Source organism: Phallusia mammillata, chromosome 4 (assembly GCF_965637545.1).
Source record: "Phallusia mammillata chromosome 4, kaPhaMamm4.hap1.1, whole genome shotgun sequence".
Lineage (NCBI taxonomy): Eukaryota > Metazoa > Chordata > Ascidiacea > Phlebobranchia > Ascidiidae > Phallusia > Phallusia mammillata.
The window spans coordinates 13,717,126-13,736,025 of NC_137255.1; the positions used below are offsets into that span (position 1 = coordinate 13,717,126).

General features: G+C 36.0%; 1 protein-coding gene across 3 annotated transcripts; it reads left to right on the forward strand.

Moving 5' to 3' along the window:
* Positions 1 to 4,266: 4,266 nt before the first annotated feature.
* LOC145224614 (uncharacterized) lies at positions 4,267 to 16,997 on the forward strand. Of its 3 annotated transcripts, none has more exons than XM_080091151.1 (18): positions 4,267 to 4,380; positions 4,935 to 5,057; positions 5,189 to 5,365; positions 6,042 to 6,182; positions 6,256 to 6,390; positions 7,229 to 7,341; positions 9,536 to 9,657; positions 9,853 to 9,993; positions 10,050 to 10,152; positions 10,748 to 10,905; positions 11,261 to 11,478; positions 11,802 to 11,961; positions 12,695 to 13,499; positions 13,779 to 13,905; positions 14,523 to 14,664; positions 15,202 to 15,295; positions 15,697 to 15,840; positions 16,362 to 16,997. In XM_080091151.1, the coding sequence occupies exons 1-18, from the start codon at positions 4,282 to 4,284 to the stop codon at positions 16,618 to 16,620; spliced, it is 3,261 nt and encodes a 1,086-aa protein (XP_079947277.1). In that variant the 5' UTR covers positions 4,267 to 4,281; the 3' UTR covers positions 16,621 to 16,997. The 3 variants fall into 3 exon arrangements, with proteins under 3 accessions (XP_079947277.1, XP_079947278.1, XP_079947279.1); XM_080091152.1 differs by having other exon boundaries at positions 10,053 to 10,152; XM_080091153.1 differs by lacking the exon at positions 4,267 to 4,380 and adding an exon at positions 4,555 to 4,671.
* The last annotated feature ends 1,903 nt before the right edge of the window (positions 16,998 to 18,900 follow it).

Below are 18,900 nucleotides of genomic sequence, written 5' to 3' on the forward strand. Positions count from 1 at the left end.
GACCCTGCCATGCGCTTTGCAATTCAAACCACGCTGCTCGGTAAACCTAAAGAAACAGAAAACTTTCGACTACTTAAAGACAGCGAAGGACATGACCACTTTGAAAAGATATCCTTTCTTCAAATTGCCAGAACAGGCACCAACCATCTGTTAACAATATTTGAATCTTTTGATGCAGTGTTAAAGCACAAACAAGCTTCCAAACTTTTCCACTCTAAAGAAAACCTCGAGTTAAAGATCGAAAACTTGAAAAATATGTTTGCAGGCTGCACTGCGCTATTTGCTGATACGTACACTTCAACACACGCCCCGCAAGGCGTTGACACAACGCTTTTCGCGGAACAAAAAGATGCTTACAGGGACTACAAGAGAGCTATGGAAAACCTACAAACATTTCTTAAAGCATCGTTAAAGGATGTCAGGTTGATTAACCTGTTACCGTCTGTTGTCTACACTCTTCATTGTGTGGCGGATTTCGTGTCGTCCTTTAACCGAACAATGGCATCGTATTTGGCAAATCCGGATACTAGCAACACGGAGCAGTTGTTGATTGAACTTGACGACATTTCATCGGCGATGGATGGGTTTATCATGACATTGCCAGAGAAAGAAGTAGATTTAAAAATATATGTCGAAAATCAAGAATTTGTTCGCCAAGTCGTTCTTGGTTTCGATGATGGGTTGTTTAGCAACGAAGGTTTGGCAATCGGAATAAACAGGTGGTTCGAACGAATCAAAAACTTAAAGGCTATGATTTTAATTGCTGAACAGATCCCCATCTTCCATGAAAAGATCAATAGGGTGATGAAGTTCTTTTTCGACATCAACAATTGGTCGTTTGTTATGCCTGCCTACTGCAAAGTTGTCAGAAGGGATTTAAAAATCATCACCGCCGAAGTTAAATCCACGCGCGGTGAGCTGCTTACCCGAAACGGCGAGTATGCACTTGCCACGGAGGATTTGTACACCGCTCATCGGATTTTAACTGACAACTCTCGCGAGAAAGATTGGTTTGAATTGAAAGTGGCGGCAAATATGCACAACATCGGTAAAACACTTTGTTCCTGTGAAAAATTCTCCGAGGCACTAACATGGTTTCGTGAAGAGCTTGACCACAGACTTATTAAAGTACCGAAAAAAACTGGCAAAGTGCATTTGGGCCCGAACTATCACTTCCAAGCAAAATGTCTTCGTGCCATCGGAACAGATAAAGCTTTGGCGGAAGCTGACATTTACATTGAAAGCGAAATTGAGTTGTTTTTGTGATAACATGCCATCGACAGGAAACCATTTTACTGAAATATCCAATAATATTATATCTATGGTGTCGTGAGATAGTAACAAGTGTTCAGCGAAAAAGTAGTTTCTGAAGAATTCATGTATAGCCTTCCAACGAATACGGGTGTGCAAGGGAACGTTAGAAGTATAATTTGACCTAAGTTGTTAATCAAAGCAGTTTTGCAAACAATAAATTTGAATAGAAATTTAGTCAAATATATTTAAGTTTTTAGTGTGCAAAGTGTGTGTGCTGTGAACAAATATGTGTTTTTTACCGTTGGTTTTACGTATGTATTCCGATTTGATGTCGTGTAGGGTCTTGCCCACGTATCTTTAGCCACTTGTCCTCGTGGGTTTATAACATTGTATGCTGTAGTGTGTTGATCACATGATTGTTCAAATGCAGGTCTAGAGAGATATAGAAAGTAGGCTACATCAGACAACATCATGCGCTAAAAGCACATTTAGCGATAAAATACTTTGGTTATTCCAGCACTAAAATGAAAAAATCAACTCGTCCAACGAAACGCAATTTCCTTGTTTTGGTGCTTTGTGTAAATAAATATCACAACGTGTTTACGCATAACAAATTTCCAATAACATACAAAAAGCAAATGTTTTTACAAAATTTTACAAATAAAAAAACAAAGTTTATACCTGTGCAGCTAAAAAAATTGTCATAGAAGCGTAGAAAGAAGTAGGTACATGCCTACACGTTGATTTCCACAAATCGCTAATTGATCCCCACACAAAAATGTGTCACGTTTGAACTGACTTGATCAATACGATTAGGTTGCTTATTGAGGAAGTCTAGTTTGTCGAAGCTCCCGATAAAATCGCAGAAATTTTTGCTGTTATTGATAAACGAAATGCTGTATTTGATTTCGCCCTCTACAACTCTTGCGGAATCTGTTTTGTATGAGTATTTGTTCTTTTCGATAGGGGCACATTTAATGACATGGATAGAATAAAACGCAGGTAGGCTATAAGAAAAAAATCGTTTTAAAAGGCTTTGTAAATTTATTTACAAGCATAGGCGCTGACTTTTAATTTTTCCCGGGTATGCCATATTATATGAGGTCACAAAATGACGTCATGAAATACTAATTTCATTTCCTGTCGCTACATATGGTGAGACTACGTTAAAGCTTGCAGTGTATAAGCTTTACACAACGTAATTCCACCGCCTGCTACTGTTGCAATTAAACGCATGTTGGTGCACGGTAACTCCGCGTTGCACGTTTCAAAAAATAGGACAAAATTACGGGGAAGCAGAACAATAAATATAAAAACGATTTAGCGCGGACGTCGCAAATTACTATAGTATTTAACATTTATTTTCTCTGTAATAACTATTACAAAAATGCTTTGTTTTTACGCATACGCTTGCCATCAATATGATCGTTTTATACGCTTTAAAGTCGCTTGTTTTGTTTACAACGGTGGTCGGCAACCGCCGGTCCGCGACAAGTTTATTACCGGGCCGTATAATTTTTCAGGTTAAATGCTTCAAAACATTTTGCCCATGTATCCCGGGATGATAAACTAATTTAAGCGTTTTTATTGCTAAATATTTGTAGTTTTTTGAAGACCGGTCCGCGATAAAATTTCACTTTCTAAAGCGGTCCGCAGTGCAAAAAAGGTTGCCGACCCCTGGTTTACAACGTGTGGCCTATTTAACGCATTGAGTTGTATGCGTGACGCATTATTAACTTTAAAGTTGAGCGTACTTCAAACGATGTTCTAAACTGCCCGAAATTTTTGACAAGCTGACACGATAATTTTTGTAAAAGTACCAACTGTACGGTATTAACAATAAGCGTTGTTGTTGTTGTTTTTTCGATTTAACTAGACAGTCGTTGTAATGGCAGTTAGGCCAAAGGTTGGACTATGTTCACAGCTAAACTTTTTTATCACGTGGTTGTTAACGTATAACCCGGGGCAGCACCGTTCCCCCTTCTCCTCTAAGCGAGCGCCAACACCTTCGTTTTTATTTTTTACCACCCTTTAATGTTCAAATTCCAATGCTTCTTGAAGACGTTGCAATTGTCATAATTGTAATGAATGCGAATAATTCATGGGTTGTGAAACAATAATCGCGATTGAAATCAATTGTGTTTGTTACGGAACAGTATTGGTCAAACATTTCTAAAAAGCATACAACGCATGACTAGCGTTGGTCCAATTCTCGGGTATGCGGCATACCCGAGGTTTTCGTCCGGGTATGCCTGGCATACCCGGCATACCCGTGTTCGGCGCCTATGTTTACAAGCCAATATGTTACACGTCCATTACAATACAATATAGTTTTAGTAGATACAGTCATTATTTGAGCTAATGAAGTAAGTGACAGGTTTTGTTTTAAAGGCGGAATGTGGCGGCACCTAGTGGATGAAAAACCCCAATGCAATTGTTTATGTGGGTAGAACTACTAACACTGAGCTTCAGCTTTGGGCCGGTCTGAGAACTTCTGGTAGGTGGCGCAACAGAGCATAGACGTTTATGGTGCTGACTCAGCAATTATTCTTATTGTAAACCCAAACTGCTGTAACAGCACCATAAACGCCTATGCTCCGTTGCGCCACCTACCAGAAGTTCTCAGACCGGGCCAAAGCTGAAGCTCAGTTTTAGTAGTTCTACCTGTTTATGTGATGTCTGTAAATAACACGTGACCGCTGTGACCACCGTGGCCGCTGTGGCTAACATGTAAATACCGCATGACCTCTGTGGCTAACCTGCATCGGCAATAAAACCTGATTGTAGTGTTAGTTCCACTACAAATCCTCACCACATCCCTAGTGGCTCTTCACAAACGTTGCACGTGAATTTGTTCTCTCTTGAGTTTGAATTTAGCTATTCTTGTCGTGATACGTAATAATGACATATCAATAAGAGTTTAATTTTATGTTCACCAACTCGAATTTTCGTAGAAATTGGCGCCCATAAATAGAGTGCTTTTAGAGATTATTGGTCCTTAAATCTCAGGCTTTTATTGCTGTTTTGATGGCGGGGCTTTCCCGACTGCCAATGCTTGACGCAGTAAATACGATTTCATTTTCGTGTTCTTTGCTCAGCAATCAGCATTGCAGTTATCTTCGAAAGGTGAGTTGCATTTTTCACTGTGTGAGTGATTGGCCAATACTTTTTTTGAGTCATTCACTGCGCTGTTTTTTTTCTTTTTGGGTATTTTTATAGCAGTGGTTTCTAATTCTAACATGTGATAGTCGCAAGTTACATCACAAGTCAAGTCGAATGTAATGGTTGCTGTTATAAGAGTATACAAGCTGCTCATAAGAACATAGTGTTTCCCATCATGAATACTGTTTCAGAGCTTTTGCCTACCTCATCGTTGCTACTGTTGCTGTAAATTGCTAGTTTGCTTTTTTATGCAAGGTATTGATTAAAAGTGGCAGAAATTTTGTTTTTTCACATATGCCTCATCCTAACTTTTAGGTATTATGAGACATTTATAACTTTGTATGATTACAAATTACAATTTTGCTTTTAAAGCAAGTCACCTATCCATTAAAGCTCAGCGGTAAGAATGGTGATTACAGTATGATATCTTTAAGTGGTAAAGAATCAAAAAGTTGGCAACCATTGTGTTAGATGCAAGGCAAATATGGTAAGTGTAGTTACTGATTCTTGTGTTTCAGATGGATGAATTTGAATGGACTGAAGTAGTTCAAAACTGCTTTGATACTTTGGATCTTGATCAACATAAACTTTGGAGAACAACACAGTGTAGAAAATTTGCTGAGACCAGTTTACTAACAAAGGTAAAAGTTTTTTTCAGACTTTGCACATAATTTCTTAAATTGCTGGTATTTGCTAAATTTCTGGCAATTAAAATGTATATATATGTGGTATGATTTTACATGTTGTTGACAAATTTTGCTTTGTCTCATAGATTGGCTGTGACTATACATCAATTTTAATGGAGGAATTTAATTCTGTTGAGCCTAAGGATGTTGCTCCAGTACAATCATTGACAGTTACAATGACAAACAGGATCTCAAACCTCACACAACAGGAACATGAAATATACCTAAATTATTTAAAGAATGATAAAAACAAAACTAATTTTGTAAGATTTTTTTGTGTTTGTTTGGTTCATAAAATTTATGTAATAAGGCTAAACTGTTTTTTTTTTGCAAAAGAAAAATCCATTACTTTTCCATGTATTTATAAACAATACTGAGAGTGATTATATTGAACGATATCAGACCCTCATGGTCATTGACAATCACTGTTTATGAGAATAAATAACTGAGAATGAAATACATCTAGTAACAGATTTGAAGTATGCATAAAATATAAACGTTTCACCTACCTGGCATTTACATTTCCTTTAAAACCACAGGATTTATAAACAATAAGCAGATTTTATTAAAACATTTAGTGTCATACATTGTTTATCAAATATATATTCTACCCGTACATTGGGTCAGTCTAGTATGTTTTGAACTTTTAAACACTTCTGTTTTTATCATTCTAAGCTTAAAATTAATGTACAGTTAAAAGTCTAAGGATCTCCCATATCAAAAGTTTTAGTTTTTTGCCTATATTGCTTGCCATAATTTGGTATGTATGGGCCTGTTTACAGAATTATATATAGATTTTTTTTTAAACTTTTTGATTTCGCAATTTACTTCAAACATTTGATATCCGTTTGTGGTGGCACACTCCAGTTTAAGAAATCCCAACACAGTGTATTTCATTTTTTTGACACTTACAGATATTGTTTATAATTGTATCTGCAGAAAAGAAAGCTCTTTCTGCAAAAAATATCTGCAAAGTTTGTTTCTGAGCAAAAAGAAGTTGCCAAATTTGCTTTCCAAACATCAATGGAACATTTGGATTTGTATGATTATGTTAGTCAACCAGCATTGGATAATGTAGCGGTATGTTGTCAAGGATTCACTTTTCATGTATAGTATATATATATTGTTAGTTTTAACTGACTGTTTTTTTCAGAAATATTTAAGTCTTGCTAAACAGAGAATGGACAAATTTGATCAAAAATACAGCTATCGTGATTCTTTACCTATTGCATGTATTCCCTTTATAACTGATCCCGTTCCCACCTGTTTGCATGTTGCAACTGTTCAGGTAATGTTTGGTGTAGATACATGTAACGTATCACTTATGATCAAGTGGAAGACAAGACTGTTATTCAGATGCTTTAAAGCAGTGGTTCCCAACCTTTTTTTGTCGCGACCCAAATACTTCCCAAAATTTGGTTTATGGATTCTTGCGACCCAAAAACATCCATTCTTACTATTTTGGGTTGATTTTTGTTTGTAAATCAGGAAAGCGTTTCGAAAATTTCTGAGCCAATTTGAAAAATTAAACAAATAATATTCGTTTATTTTTAACCAAGTTAAAGCTGGCTCAAAGCATTATCAGCCAGACAACGCTTAACAGTGATCTCACACAAACATTATGACGTCACAAACAGAATTAACCACTACCAGGCCAAAATGTCATAAAATTATTATTGGACAACAATTTATAGCCTTGGGAATAAATAATGCTTTTATTGCAACAAAGAGTAGATGCTTTTATTGCAACAAAAACACGCGACCCAACAGAATTGTCACGCGACCCAACTTTGGGTCGCGACCCATAGGTTGGGAAACACTGCTTTAAAGTACACGTATTGTTTAGTTTGCTGTTTAATTTTTGCTGTACATGGAAAGTTACAGCTTTCTGATCTGAAAACATACAAATACATTTAAGCAAGTGATCAAGTATTGTTTTTTTGGTAGTTTAGCAAGAGTATAATACATTGCAGAGGTTTCCATGCAGTACAAAAACAATGTTGAAGAAGCTAATTTCATGCAAACAAATTTGTTTTTAGATTAAACATTTTGTTGACATCTTGTTTTGAAAGGTAGAACCATAAGTCAATTCCATTGATTTGTCAATATTATTTGTTTTTCTCTAGGGTGGACCCTTTTTGCATGTTCCAACTAATGGACAAAACATTCCAGACAACAAATTCTACAAGAAAAATTCGGAGACCAGAAAATCATTAACTGAGGACATTGAAATAATAAAGTAAATTATCTTGATTTTACTCGATTTCTTTTTTGTTTGATGGATTTGGATGAAACTTTCACAGATGGTAGATATAGTTATGCAGATGTGCCATCTGCTTCATTTGTCATGATAACCCCAGTATTTACCCTGCTAGCCCCCAAAATGTAAAATGTGGTTGGTGCGCACCACAAACGTTAGTTTTGTGTGATGTTATAAAGGCAACCATATATACATTACCGTATTTTACGGACTATAAGGCGCGATTTAAATCCTTCTTTTTCCTCATAAATTGGCCGTGCGCCTTATAAGCCGGTGCGCCTAATGTATGGATCAAGTAGTGCTTTATTGTACCGATACTATTATTATATAAATAAACCACCGTCTTACACAATAAACTACGGTAAAAGCAATTAGCAACTGTGATATTCACTAGGCTCATTTTTTGTTTTGCTCATTGTACTATTGTGACTTGCTTACATTTATTACGTAACAAGTCAAAATGAGCTTTATACGGTAACCCATACTCCTTAAAATATGTTGCGTTCTATATCCCGGTGCGCCTTATGTATGAACAAAAAACTAATCAAAGCAATTTATTGACAGTGCGCCTTATAATCGGGTGCGCTTTATGGTCCGTAAAATACGGTACTAATGTTTGTGGGTTGTTTGGTGGATGTTTTTGCAGTCGACAGTCAGGGGGTGTTAACAGCCTTATGACGTGAGAGGCATCAACGGTTGTTGCTCAAAAGCCCCTCCAGTGGCCAAATGTTTAAACATTTGCTGAATTGGACAAAAATTTACAGGACTGTGGATTGGGTTATTGTGGTTTGATATTTTTTTAGTTTTGGAGTAGAGACCAATTATTTACCCCACTAGCCCCCCAAAAAGGGTGAATTGTTTAAGTTTTGTTCGATTGGGATGAAATTTTGACAGTTTGTCCATTGTGCCATTGTTAGGTGTTGATTGTTGTTTTCCAACCTGTAGCCCCAACGTTTACCCGCTAGCCCCCTAAAAAGGGGGAATTTTTTAAACAATGTCTGAATTGGATAAAATTTGGAAAGCTTGTAGAGTATGCCATTTATAGGTGTTGATTCTTGTGTTTAACCCTGTAGCCCAAACATTTACGCCACTTGCCCCCCAAAATAGGACAATTTTTTTAACAATGTCTGAATTGAATAAAACTTGGGCAGCTTGTAGTGGGTGCTATCTATGGTTGTTGATTGTTGTTTTCCAACCTGTAGCCCCAACATTTACCCCACTAGCCCCCTAAAATGGGTGAATTTTTTTAACAAAGTCTGAATTGAATGAAATTAGGACAGCTTGTGCAATTTCCAATAATAGCAGCTGATTGTTGTGTTTTAGTCTAATTTTTCGCTATTTACCCCTTCATTTTTCAGATAGAACATACAATAGAAAAACCTTTAAAAATGACCGAATGGAAGAAAATTTAGATAGTTTGCACTCCACATAGCATGTTTATTTATGCTCAGTACCAATCATTGTGTTTTACCTTACAATACCAAATATTCACATGGTTATTTGTTGAAATGCATTATTTACAACTTTGCATGTGTGGGGACCCATGAGTTTCTGCCTGCAGAAACAACTAATGTTATAAAAGACAGTGTGTGATACGGGACCCAATATAAAATAAGTGTAGGGAATATATTATTTTTTTCAAATAGGTTATAGTGTATATGCAAGGGCAATATGTGCTAAGCCACCCTTCTAGTTCTTTTTTGTTTTGAGTATTTTATCTGTTGTGGGCAAAAATTCCTAATATTGCAACTTCACTTTTGTAATCAAGGTATTTATAACTAAAGGTTTATTGAGGATGTGAAGTATAATTAGTAAACTTTTTATTTTTATCCTGGGGAAATTGAAAGTGTATAAATCCCTAAAAAATTTACTTAAGCGATTTTATCGCGATGTTTGCCACGAGCATGTAGGAGTGTAGGTGAAAATTTCAGATTGTAGATGGGTGGAATGTGTTTGCACGAAACGTCGGAATAAAAATACATTTGCCAGAAGAGCTCTATAAACTTGATACTATGCCTGGCAGCAACAGCTTATTTATGTGTTTGCACTTTATTTAGATATTTTTAATTTTAGCTTATCTTAACAATTGTCACAAATATTATGTTTAAAAATGAATTTTTAAGAGCAATGCCTCACTTTGGTCGTGATTTTAAATTGCATTTGGTAATTTCAGGTTTATATCTAAATGGAAACCAGACATTGTGATTTGCCTTAGTAGTCTTAACACAATAGCTTCCAACTTACCACCACACAAAAGTGAATGGGAACTACCAATGGTGGCCAAAGAATATCCTGGTCAGTTAAGTTTGGGACATTCTGTGGTTTAATTTTATCTTGACATATTACAAACTGGCATCCATGGTGTAACATGCATTGTTTGGAAAATAATCTTATAGTTATCATTGCCAATATTTTTATGATTTAATTTGCTAACGACATTTTAGAATTCATGTTGGATTTTTTTTAGTCTTATGCGCTTATTTTACTCAGATAATGATGGTGGAAAAAGACATGTTTTGTTCATTGATAAAGCACTCCCAAGCAAAAGTCTAAATGGGCGAGAGATGAATGAAATCTACTTTAAACAGGCAGTAAAACAACTTTTGAAAAGTTGGAGAAAAAAATCGGAAGGTGCTTGCACAAAACATGTTATGATCAGAGCAATAGGAAATATTATTTTTTTGCAGAAGTTAGTAAAAATGGTGACCAGACCCCTGCTAATGTAACTTCTTCAACAGCTGCCCCCTCACCGAACAATCATGAAAATGTTCAAGCAACACTGGATTTAAGGTTTTGTAGCACTAGATTACACTAAAAATTTAAAATTATAAAAGTATGAAGAAATTGGCCAAATATAACACAGCAGAGCAAATGATTTGTTGACCTTTTATGGTACCTTGTTAAAAACTTTTATAAATTTGGAATATGGGTGATTTTAAACAAAAACTTTAAAGTGACTTCTACAATTGGTTAACAAGTTGTTTTTGCCACAGCCTTTTAATATGGTTATATACTGTATCAAATATCAATGTTTCTAACACAAATTATTCATTGTGATTTTGCTTAAACCGCTCATATTTTGTGACTGTTTTTATCTGTTAAAAAAATGTTTGAGGTTCGTTAAATAGCTTTGATGCCAAAAGTCTATAGCCTGAAATGTTGTGGCCAACTGAAACCTCAGTGCATTACTAGTTTTATTATTTTCAATGCATTATTGTTTGAGGGGCATCAAAACACTGTAACGCAATATTGAGAGTAATCAACAATTTGCTAATAGGACACTAAAGATAAAACTTTTGCATTTAAAATTGTATTGTCAACCTTATTCTTAGTATTAAGTTGGTGATAAAGACACAACAATTATGTATGTTTCTGTACAACTTAGTCAGGACACAAGTAGTGAACCTAGCAACACAAGCGTAAACCTCCCTGTCGTGGAGACGTTGAACACAAAACCAGGAAACAGAAGTCCAAGTGAATTCAGTCACAGCAGTGATGAAACAATAACAAAACAAGATAAAGGCGATGAAGAAAGGATACCCAGTAAGTGAGGGGCAAATATTGTTCCTGAACACATTTCGCTATGATTTAGTGCAGGGGTCGGCAACCTTTTTTGTCCTGCAGACAGCTTTTGAAACTGATTTTTTTCTGCAGACCAGCCTTACAAAAACTACCAACATTTATCAATAAAAATGCCTAAATTAGTTCAGCATCCCTGGGATACATGGGCAAAATGTTTAAAAGCATTTAACTTGAAAAAATATATGGCCCGGTAGCATACTGCTCGCGGACCGGCACCAGGCCGCGGCCTTTCGGTTGCCGACCACTGATTTAGTGTATTTGTTGGTTGTTTTTGTTTCAACATGCCAATGGTGCATCTAACCATATTAATTTGAAGGTGTGTTGTCTGGAGCACCTGAAAATAATTCTGACAGTGACATTGATCTTGTAATTGATGATGTGATGTCCGATGCATCGATTCCTCAAGTTGATGGTTCTAATGATCGGAAGTCAAAAAAACCTAGAAAAATTACGAGGTCAACTAAAATCTCAGATTCTGAAGAAATAGAGCATTCAGAAACAGAAAAAGAACAACCACTGAAAGTGCAAATAAAGGTAAGCTTGTGTTGTACATGTTTTTGAAAAATTTAGCTCTGTTTTATATTTTCTGACAAACATATCGTTACTTGTACATTTAAAAACATTCATTAAAAATACCTTTTGCCTTTAGTAAAAACTTTTCTTTTTGTCTGTGCATGTTTGTCATTCCTTTTTTATGCGCTGGTCATGGCGCCCTCAAAAATTAAATGCCCTGATTTTTTTGTGTGTTTTGAAGCTGTTTCAGAAGACCTGTTTTGACTCTCTGTATTTTTATCCAAAAAAAAAAGCAGTACATTTTTGGTTCTAACTGTAAAAAAAATGTTTGATGTACATTTTAGGAGGAAGAAAATACTGGATTAAAGTCTGATGTTTGGCAGAGATCCTTTTCAGGGAATGAAAAAGTGACTTCCTTTTTGTCGTTACCTTCTAAGCCCAAGCGACCTTCTATCTCATCATTGTCTATGACACTATGGAAAAACAAAGCTTCTGAAATTAAAGGTAAATAATCAAAATTAGAGCAACTATTTGCCTCGGTGAAATGCTATGGCCTTCATTAAAGGGAACCATAACTACCAACTCGTAGTGGTTAGTGCTGCAGACTCCAGTGGTCAAATTTTTAACATCGGCAGATTTGGACAAATTTTTACAGGATTGTCGGTTGGGTTATTGTGGGTTTTAGAACCCTCCATTGGTTACCCTACTAGCCCCCTAAAATGGGTGAATTGGTTAAACAATAACCAAATTAAATAAAGATTTGTCATTTTGTCAAGTTTATCATTATTAGGTCTTAATTGTTGTGTTTGACCCTGATTTTACCCCATAGTCCCACTATTTACCCCTTCCGTCCTTCAAATAGGACAAACTTATAACAATGTCCTAACTGCATGAGATTTAGACAGGTTATATTTTACGTAGATTAATCAGTCAAGCGGAAGTTCGATTGCTGTTTTTGACCTTGCAACTCTAAACTTTTTCAACATATCTCTTGAAATGCATTATTAACAACTTTACATGGGTGGGGACCCATGAGTTTCTGCCTGCAGAAACAAACAAAGATTATAAAAAACGTATAGGGGATCCACTGTAAAATAAGTATAGGGGATATATAAATGTTTTGATTTTGATCATACAGTATACATGTGCCATGTCAATATGTGCTAAGTACCCTTCTAGTTTATTTAGGTATCATGCATTTATTATGTGATAGATATACGATTGTGCTATTTGTTAGATGTGGAGGCAGTCCAAGGAATTGGTGACGAGGATCCGCTAATTCTTATCACAGATGACGAAGAAGGCAAGAACAATGAGGCGGGACTCAACACTTCCCAAGAATCCATCACATACAACGCTTCATGTGATCCGGTTTTTGAAAGTCAAATTAAGGCGGTTGTATCGTCAACGCGTGCTGAACACAATGCAAGCCCCGTGTTTACTCCAAAAAGACGAACTCGTTCTACTGCGAAAGGAGCCGCAACGCCAAAGAGCCCACCTCCCAGTACAAGAGCAACACGAAAACGCAAACAAGATTCACGTAACATAGAAAAAAGCAAAGCTGCAGAAGAAACAAGAAAACCGATAAACAAAGCTAAAAGAGCCCGCTTAGAAAAGAACCCGGATAAAGATGACGAAAAAGATCTTGATTCATCTGATGACGGCATTTCGCTAAGCGAACTTAGTCAAAAGCTGACAGCAGGTAGTACTTCGCCCGTGAAAGCAAAACCCACACCTAAAAGAAAGCAGTTACGTCCTCAAAATGCTTCGTCATTCCCTAACCCTTCAGCCGCCAACTTGATAACCTCGAAACCCATAACCACTATGCGCGCCAAACACCCTAAGAATGTAAAACAAAACTTGCCCAATCCGAAAAGTCATGACAAGACAGTAGTCAGTGAAACGCCCGAGAAAGGGGAATCAGTGACATCCGATATATTGGGGCAGATACTTGGAATGCAGAATACTGTGAATGAACTGAAAGCGAAAGTTCGTCAACAAAGCGTTGAGACCATGAGTGAATTGCAGAAAGTACAGGAAAGGTATTTTGCAAAATGTTCACTTGTAAAAATGTGATGCAGTTGTGCAAAATCTGGTTGACTTTTTGTTGTAAACGAAAAAAAACATAATTATCTTAATTTCAACAAATCCTAAACTTCAATTTTATATTTAAAAAGTTGATTTAATGGCCATTCTTATTTTTATCGATGTTTGCTAAACTTTATGTATATTTGCAGTGTTTACGTTGGTCAATAGGTGTAAAAATGAGTGGCCCGATATCAAGTTTTGTTTCGTTTTTCACGGTTTAGTTTTCGTTTTAGCTGCCAAGATGAGTCACTTGAAAGTGATGGCGGAAAATCATGTTTTTACTCCCTGTGGTCGTTCGGTGGAAAACGAATCCTTATTCGTGGGACACATCATGGATACATAACAGTTCATCACAAGAAGGTACATTGCGTGATTCGAAAAACGAAAATAAACATGTAATGGCTAGATATGGTTAAACTCATACAATTTCAACGGGTTTCTTTCGAATAACCGATACTTGAGTTAAGTTTATTTTGCTTGGTGAATAGAAATGTTGCTACACAATTGCACTAAAACGATCACCAAGCCTAGCTGCGCAACGTTTGAACGTTATAAAACGCTAAACAGTGGAGGGCGCAATTGGTGAATCATGACTAAACGTGTTGCAGCTATGCCGCATTGTGAAGGGTTATGTGGTGGTGGGAGCTCACATGTGAGTGAGATTGGCGTACTGTGAGTAGAACACGATTGTTGAGAAACTTTTCTTCAGTAGAGCACTGAATCCCCTTTTAAAGTTTGGTTTAAGACGAAATATATGCCCAAAAGGAAATCAGACTTGTTACTAGGGATGTTTTAGGTGGAAAAACATATAAATTGGAAAAGTTCAATTAAGCTTACATGAAAATTGTGAAATCACCCAATATTGATACTTTGTCATAAAATATTTTTATTTATAATTCCGCTCTATGTTAACTGAAATTGCAGCGTAAGTATCCACCACGTGTATTAATATGTGTGTTGCGTGTATTGCTTTTTAGGCTCCGGTTAAAAGTCGAGTTGCAATTCGCACGAAACTTGAATATCAGGCTAACTTGGGCTTCGAGCAGTTAACAACTCAGGATGCGTGTAAAGAGTGGGTTGACCTTTATTTCCGACCTCCACCTGTTGCACTGCTCAGATGTAAGTATAACAGTAACTTTCAATCGCATTTTCAAAACTGAAGCCAATTGCCATTATGTTACAAAGCAGAAGCAAATTGTTTGTCGTTAAAACCACAGCTGAAATGAAATCATTAAGGTTTAAGATCTTAACAATGTAGATATTGCGTTTATTTCCCACAACATGAGTTCCTTAAAAAACAAAAACAAGACCAGGATTATATTGGATGCAGAGAACAGTAATCTCCGAATGACTGCTACTGTACAGGTTGATTTTAATTCAAACAGTATTTTTGTTTGAGACAAAACTTACTAAAAGAATAAAACAGTAAATGGGTGAAGTAACATTCAAACTTGATATTGTTATTATATGATTTTTTTGTTTGGTTTGTAAAGCTAAAAGTTTTTAATGTGAAAAAATGCAGTTTTGCTCATGTCAACTATTATTTATTTATCAATGAGCTGTCATTGTGATTTTTTCGATAAACTGTATTTTTTTCGATAAGTTTTGACAATTTTGCCTAATTTATGGTTTTAGTCAGTTTTTTGTTGTGTTTAGGTCGTGTTGATCCATTGAAGAGCAAAGTCGTGGGGACAGATGTGGTGAAAAATCTCACAGCGTTGCGAACTTATTTTCCTGCCACTGGTTTTAAGTACGTGTTTGCTGCTTTAGAAATTTCACAGTTTCACCTTCACAAGTCTTTGTGAGAATCATCATTGCACGTTAAGTTGCATAATGCTTGGATTTTTGCTATAAAATAGCACCTATTTATAAAATTCCATTTGTTAAAAACTTGCGTTTAATTAAAACTAGTTGATTAAATATTTGTTGAAAATTAGAATAATCAGTTACTTATAAATCGTAGTATGTCATGCCTTTCAAAGGAGTTACACCATACTGCGATCACTGGAAGTATGAACGCTTCAGGGCTGATCCCAATTATGAATTTATGTTCTTCTTTCTTAACAGCTACTTATAAGTTTTGAATTAATACATTTTCACAAATCCGGCATTTTCACTAATTTTGTCTAATGATTATCGGCTCTTTTTCAGCGACTTTAAAGCGAAAAAGTTGTTGACGGAAACCTTCAATCGACTTTCTAATCCAGCCGCATACCCTCCTGGAAGTTACCTTCTGTCGCATAAATCTGAATCTGCCGATTTTATAGTACGAAAAGGAGGTGCCCCTGAAAAAGCGTACGTGACACATGTAGTTTTTCTCTTGATAAATTTTATACAAGGCGATAACGGGATACAATGCCTACTCGAAAACCCGCAAACAATTAGGAAGCTACATGTTTCAATTTTCTTCTCTTTTTTAAATAACATTCGACTTTGCTATAACTTCTGCTCAAATGTCATCATTTAATGCAAAATAATTACTTTCTTTCTTAAAGACAAACTGGAGGTGTGGTCTAATATACAAATTCAATAAACTGTTTTTTGGCTTTTTCGGTAACTACACAGGATAATCGAGGAAACGATGTACAAATTTTCATTTTTTTGAACAAAAAAACTTTCATTGTTAATTATTTTTGAAACCTTTATGTATTTTTAAAAATTCAACTGTTTAAAGACTGAAGAATTTGCCATTTTATATAATATTTTGGTACATTTTTAATGCTCTGCCTAAAACAATCCAAATACATTTTTTTTAAAGTTTCACACATTTTTTTGTGGAGCAATAAAGTTATTTCCTGCTCTCTTTTTTAATTCAGGGTGATATACGACCTCCAGCGCGAATACGCCACCCCCGGTCGTCGTGTGTTCGTCACTGTTAAAACTGTTCCATATATTCCCCTGGACCCAGATAAGCAGCTGCCGGCTCATGTAAAAAGCAAGCGACTTCCTATGACCTTTGAACCCGCTCCAGATCTCCCTGGATCAAAAAACGAAGGGGCCAAGAAGAAAAAGAATAAAGGAAAAAAGAACAAAAAGTCGAGACGCAGTCAGGAAACAGTGGAGAGTGGCGTATGACGTCATCAGAAGTTTTTTTTCAAATTAATTTCAGTATGAAAAGTCTACCTAAATTCATTGTGTATTTGGTATTAAAATATGGTACAAATGTTGACTATTACCAATCGGTTTAAAATTGTTTTTTTACAGACAAATACTTTTTTTGTAAACATACAACAATCGTTTGTATTTCAAAAACCTATTTTTCCTTTACGTCGAACTTGCGTATGTTCCATTTTCCTTTCTTATGTTCAGGTTATTATCAGTTTTGAGACAGGTATTTGTCCCAATTATTTAGCACACAAAAGGCATTGTTGTCAAGGTAGAATTTTTGGTATTCCAGAACACACGTCTATTATTTGGATCTGAATTCATGAATAAATAATGTTTTTTCATCATTCAAGGCCTACAAATTATTATTGGTCGTCAGAATATGTTATCATTTATCATATTGTTCAGCTTGTACCAGCAACAACTATGGTTGAGAATAAGTTTTAACAGTACAAGAAGTGTTGAGCAGAAATGAAGGCATTATTTGTAGCAGTAACGTTTTGTTTTTGGGTTGTGGACGCTTCTTCTACTTGCAAACAGTCTAGTAAGTATCAGAGAGTTTATTTTCGGTTTGTACCGCACTTTTTGTATATTTTCTTGATTTTATACGTAACGCTATCAAACACATTACGTTGTTACAAAAAAATTATCGCTATGACGCAATTTCTATACACTTTTAATCTGCTCATACAAGCAAGGGTGAATAGTAATCCAAAAACGCAATACCGTCCTTCAAACAGCTTTTATGTATTGTTGTCAACATTTTAGGTATTACCAGGATTAAACGCACCTCCTACATAAAAGCGATCACATGTGCAGAACATGCACAATTTAAAAACAAGATAGCACAAGTGAAGCAAATGTATAAGTGCACGTCTTTTTATTCTTTGTTCATTGACATTTGTGAGCAATTCGTTGCATTTACATCTTGTGGTGTTGTCATATTTATGTGTACTTTTTCACTATTTTCCAAGCTATAACCTAACCTTGTTTCAGATATAGTCGGGTTGGCATCTGTGGAAGACGTGCGATCACAATGGGCGCTTGACGAACCGTATCTTATTGAATCCAGAACAGCGATAGGTAATTATATGTGTACACAATGTGTTTACAAATTTGTCGGACGCATTTGTAAACTTATTGTCCCAAGGTTCGCAATTCGAGATCGTACCCTGCCCAGTATATGACACAAACCCAAATCTGGTCGGGACAATTGCTTTAAAGTATCTACCAGCGTTTTGGTGGACGCGCACGGTCCATGAGAGTTACGAGTTTGTGTGCACTTTAAACGATGATTATCTGGGAAGTCGGTTGACGCTAGGTGGCGCATCGAAACATTGCTGCTTCCAAATGACGAAAGACCGATGGCTGCCTAATTCTGCAACGTTTAAAGTTTCAGGGAATGTGACAGCCTTCATACAAAGGTACTTTAAGTTTGTTGTATTGAAATTTGCATGCTAATGCATTTTGTTTTGTGGAAAACACGGATTAAATGATGTAGGTCACCTTGCTAACATGTTAACTTGTATGTTTCTTATCGTAGAGATTCTGGGAGATTAATTATTGGCGACGTGTTAACCACAGATGACCGCTACGACAGCTCATTTCGATTCTTACCCAATCAACTTGATGGCAGCTTATATGGTAAAACACATCTTAGTTCTTATTCCCAGTCCTATTACGTGTTTTTTGTTTCAAATTTTACACCTTTGCAAAGGTACTAGGCTAATAGATTAGAACTGGTTTCTACACATTGCAAATGCATTTTTCATCATAATCGTTTTAGATTGGTTTCATTTCGGCGACACTAGTGTAATGTTGACAACCTTGGAATCAAACTCAACCGTTACTTTTGAGGATGCGATCGCAGCGTGTGAAAAGCTCAATGCTGGTTTGTTTTTACCGAGCAAAGCTGTTTATGCCAACGGAATTTCGTCTTTCTTGCGTCGAGCCAAAGGTGAAGTTACTCATATAAGACAAGATGTGATGAAGGTTTCACATAATTGGACGCCACGTTTGTAAATGAAGCTATGTACTATTGAAACGTAAATTTTGTAATTAAATGTTTTTTAATATTTTATTAACATTGGTGCATTTGATATTAAAATTGATATTCAACTTAGCGTTCAAACCGAAAATTATATAATAACTCCTGAAATATTTACTTTAATAACAGTTTTGCAAATCTGGTTGAAAATAAAAAGCACCCCTGGATCTGGCAATAGGTGGTCGTGGACAACCAGCGACTCA

Bases quoted from the DNA above. Each gene is read 5' to 3' on its own strand.
- LOC145224614 (XM_080091151.1), top strand. From the start codon at position 4,282: ATGGCGGGGCTTTCCCGACTGCCAATGCTTGACGCAGTAAATACGATT. The intron at 9,994-10,049 runs GTGCTTGCACAA...ATTTTTTTGCAG, and splicing joins TTGGAGAAAAAAATCGGAAG to AAGTTAGTAAAAATGGTGAC. The intron at 15,841-16,361 runs GTACGTGACACA...TTTTTAATTCAG, and splicing joins GGAGGTGCCCCTGAAAAAGC to GGTGATATACGACCTCCAGC.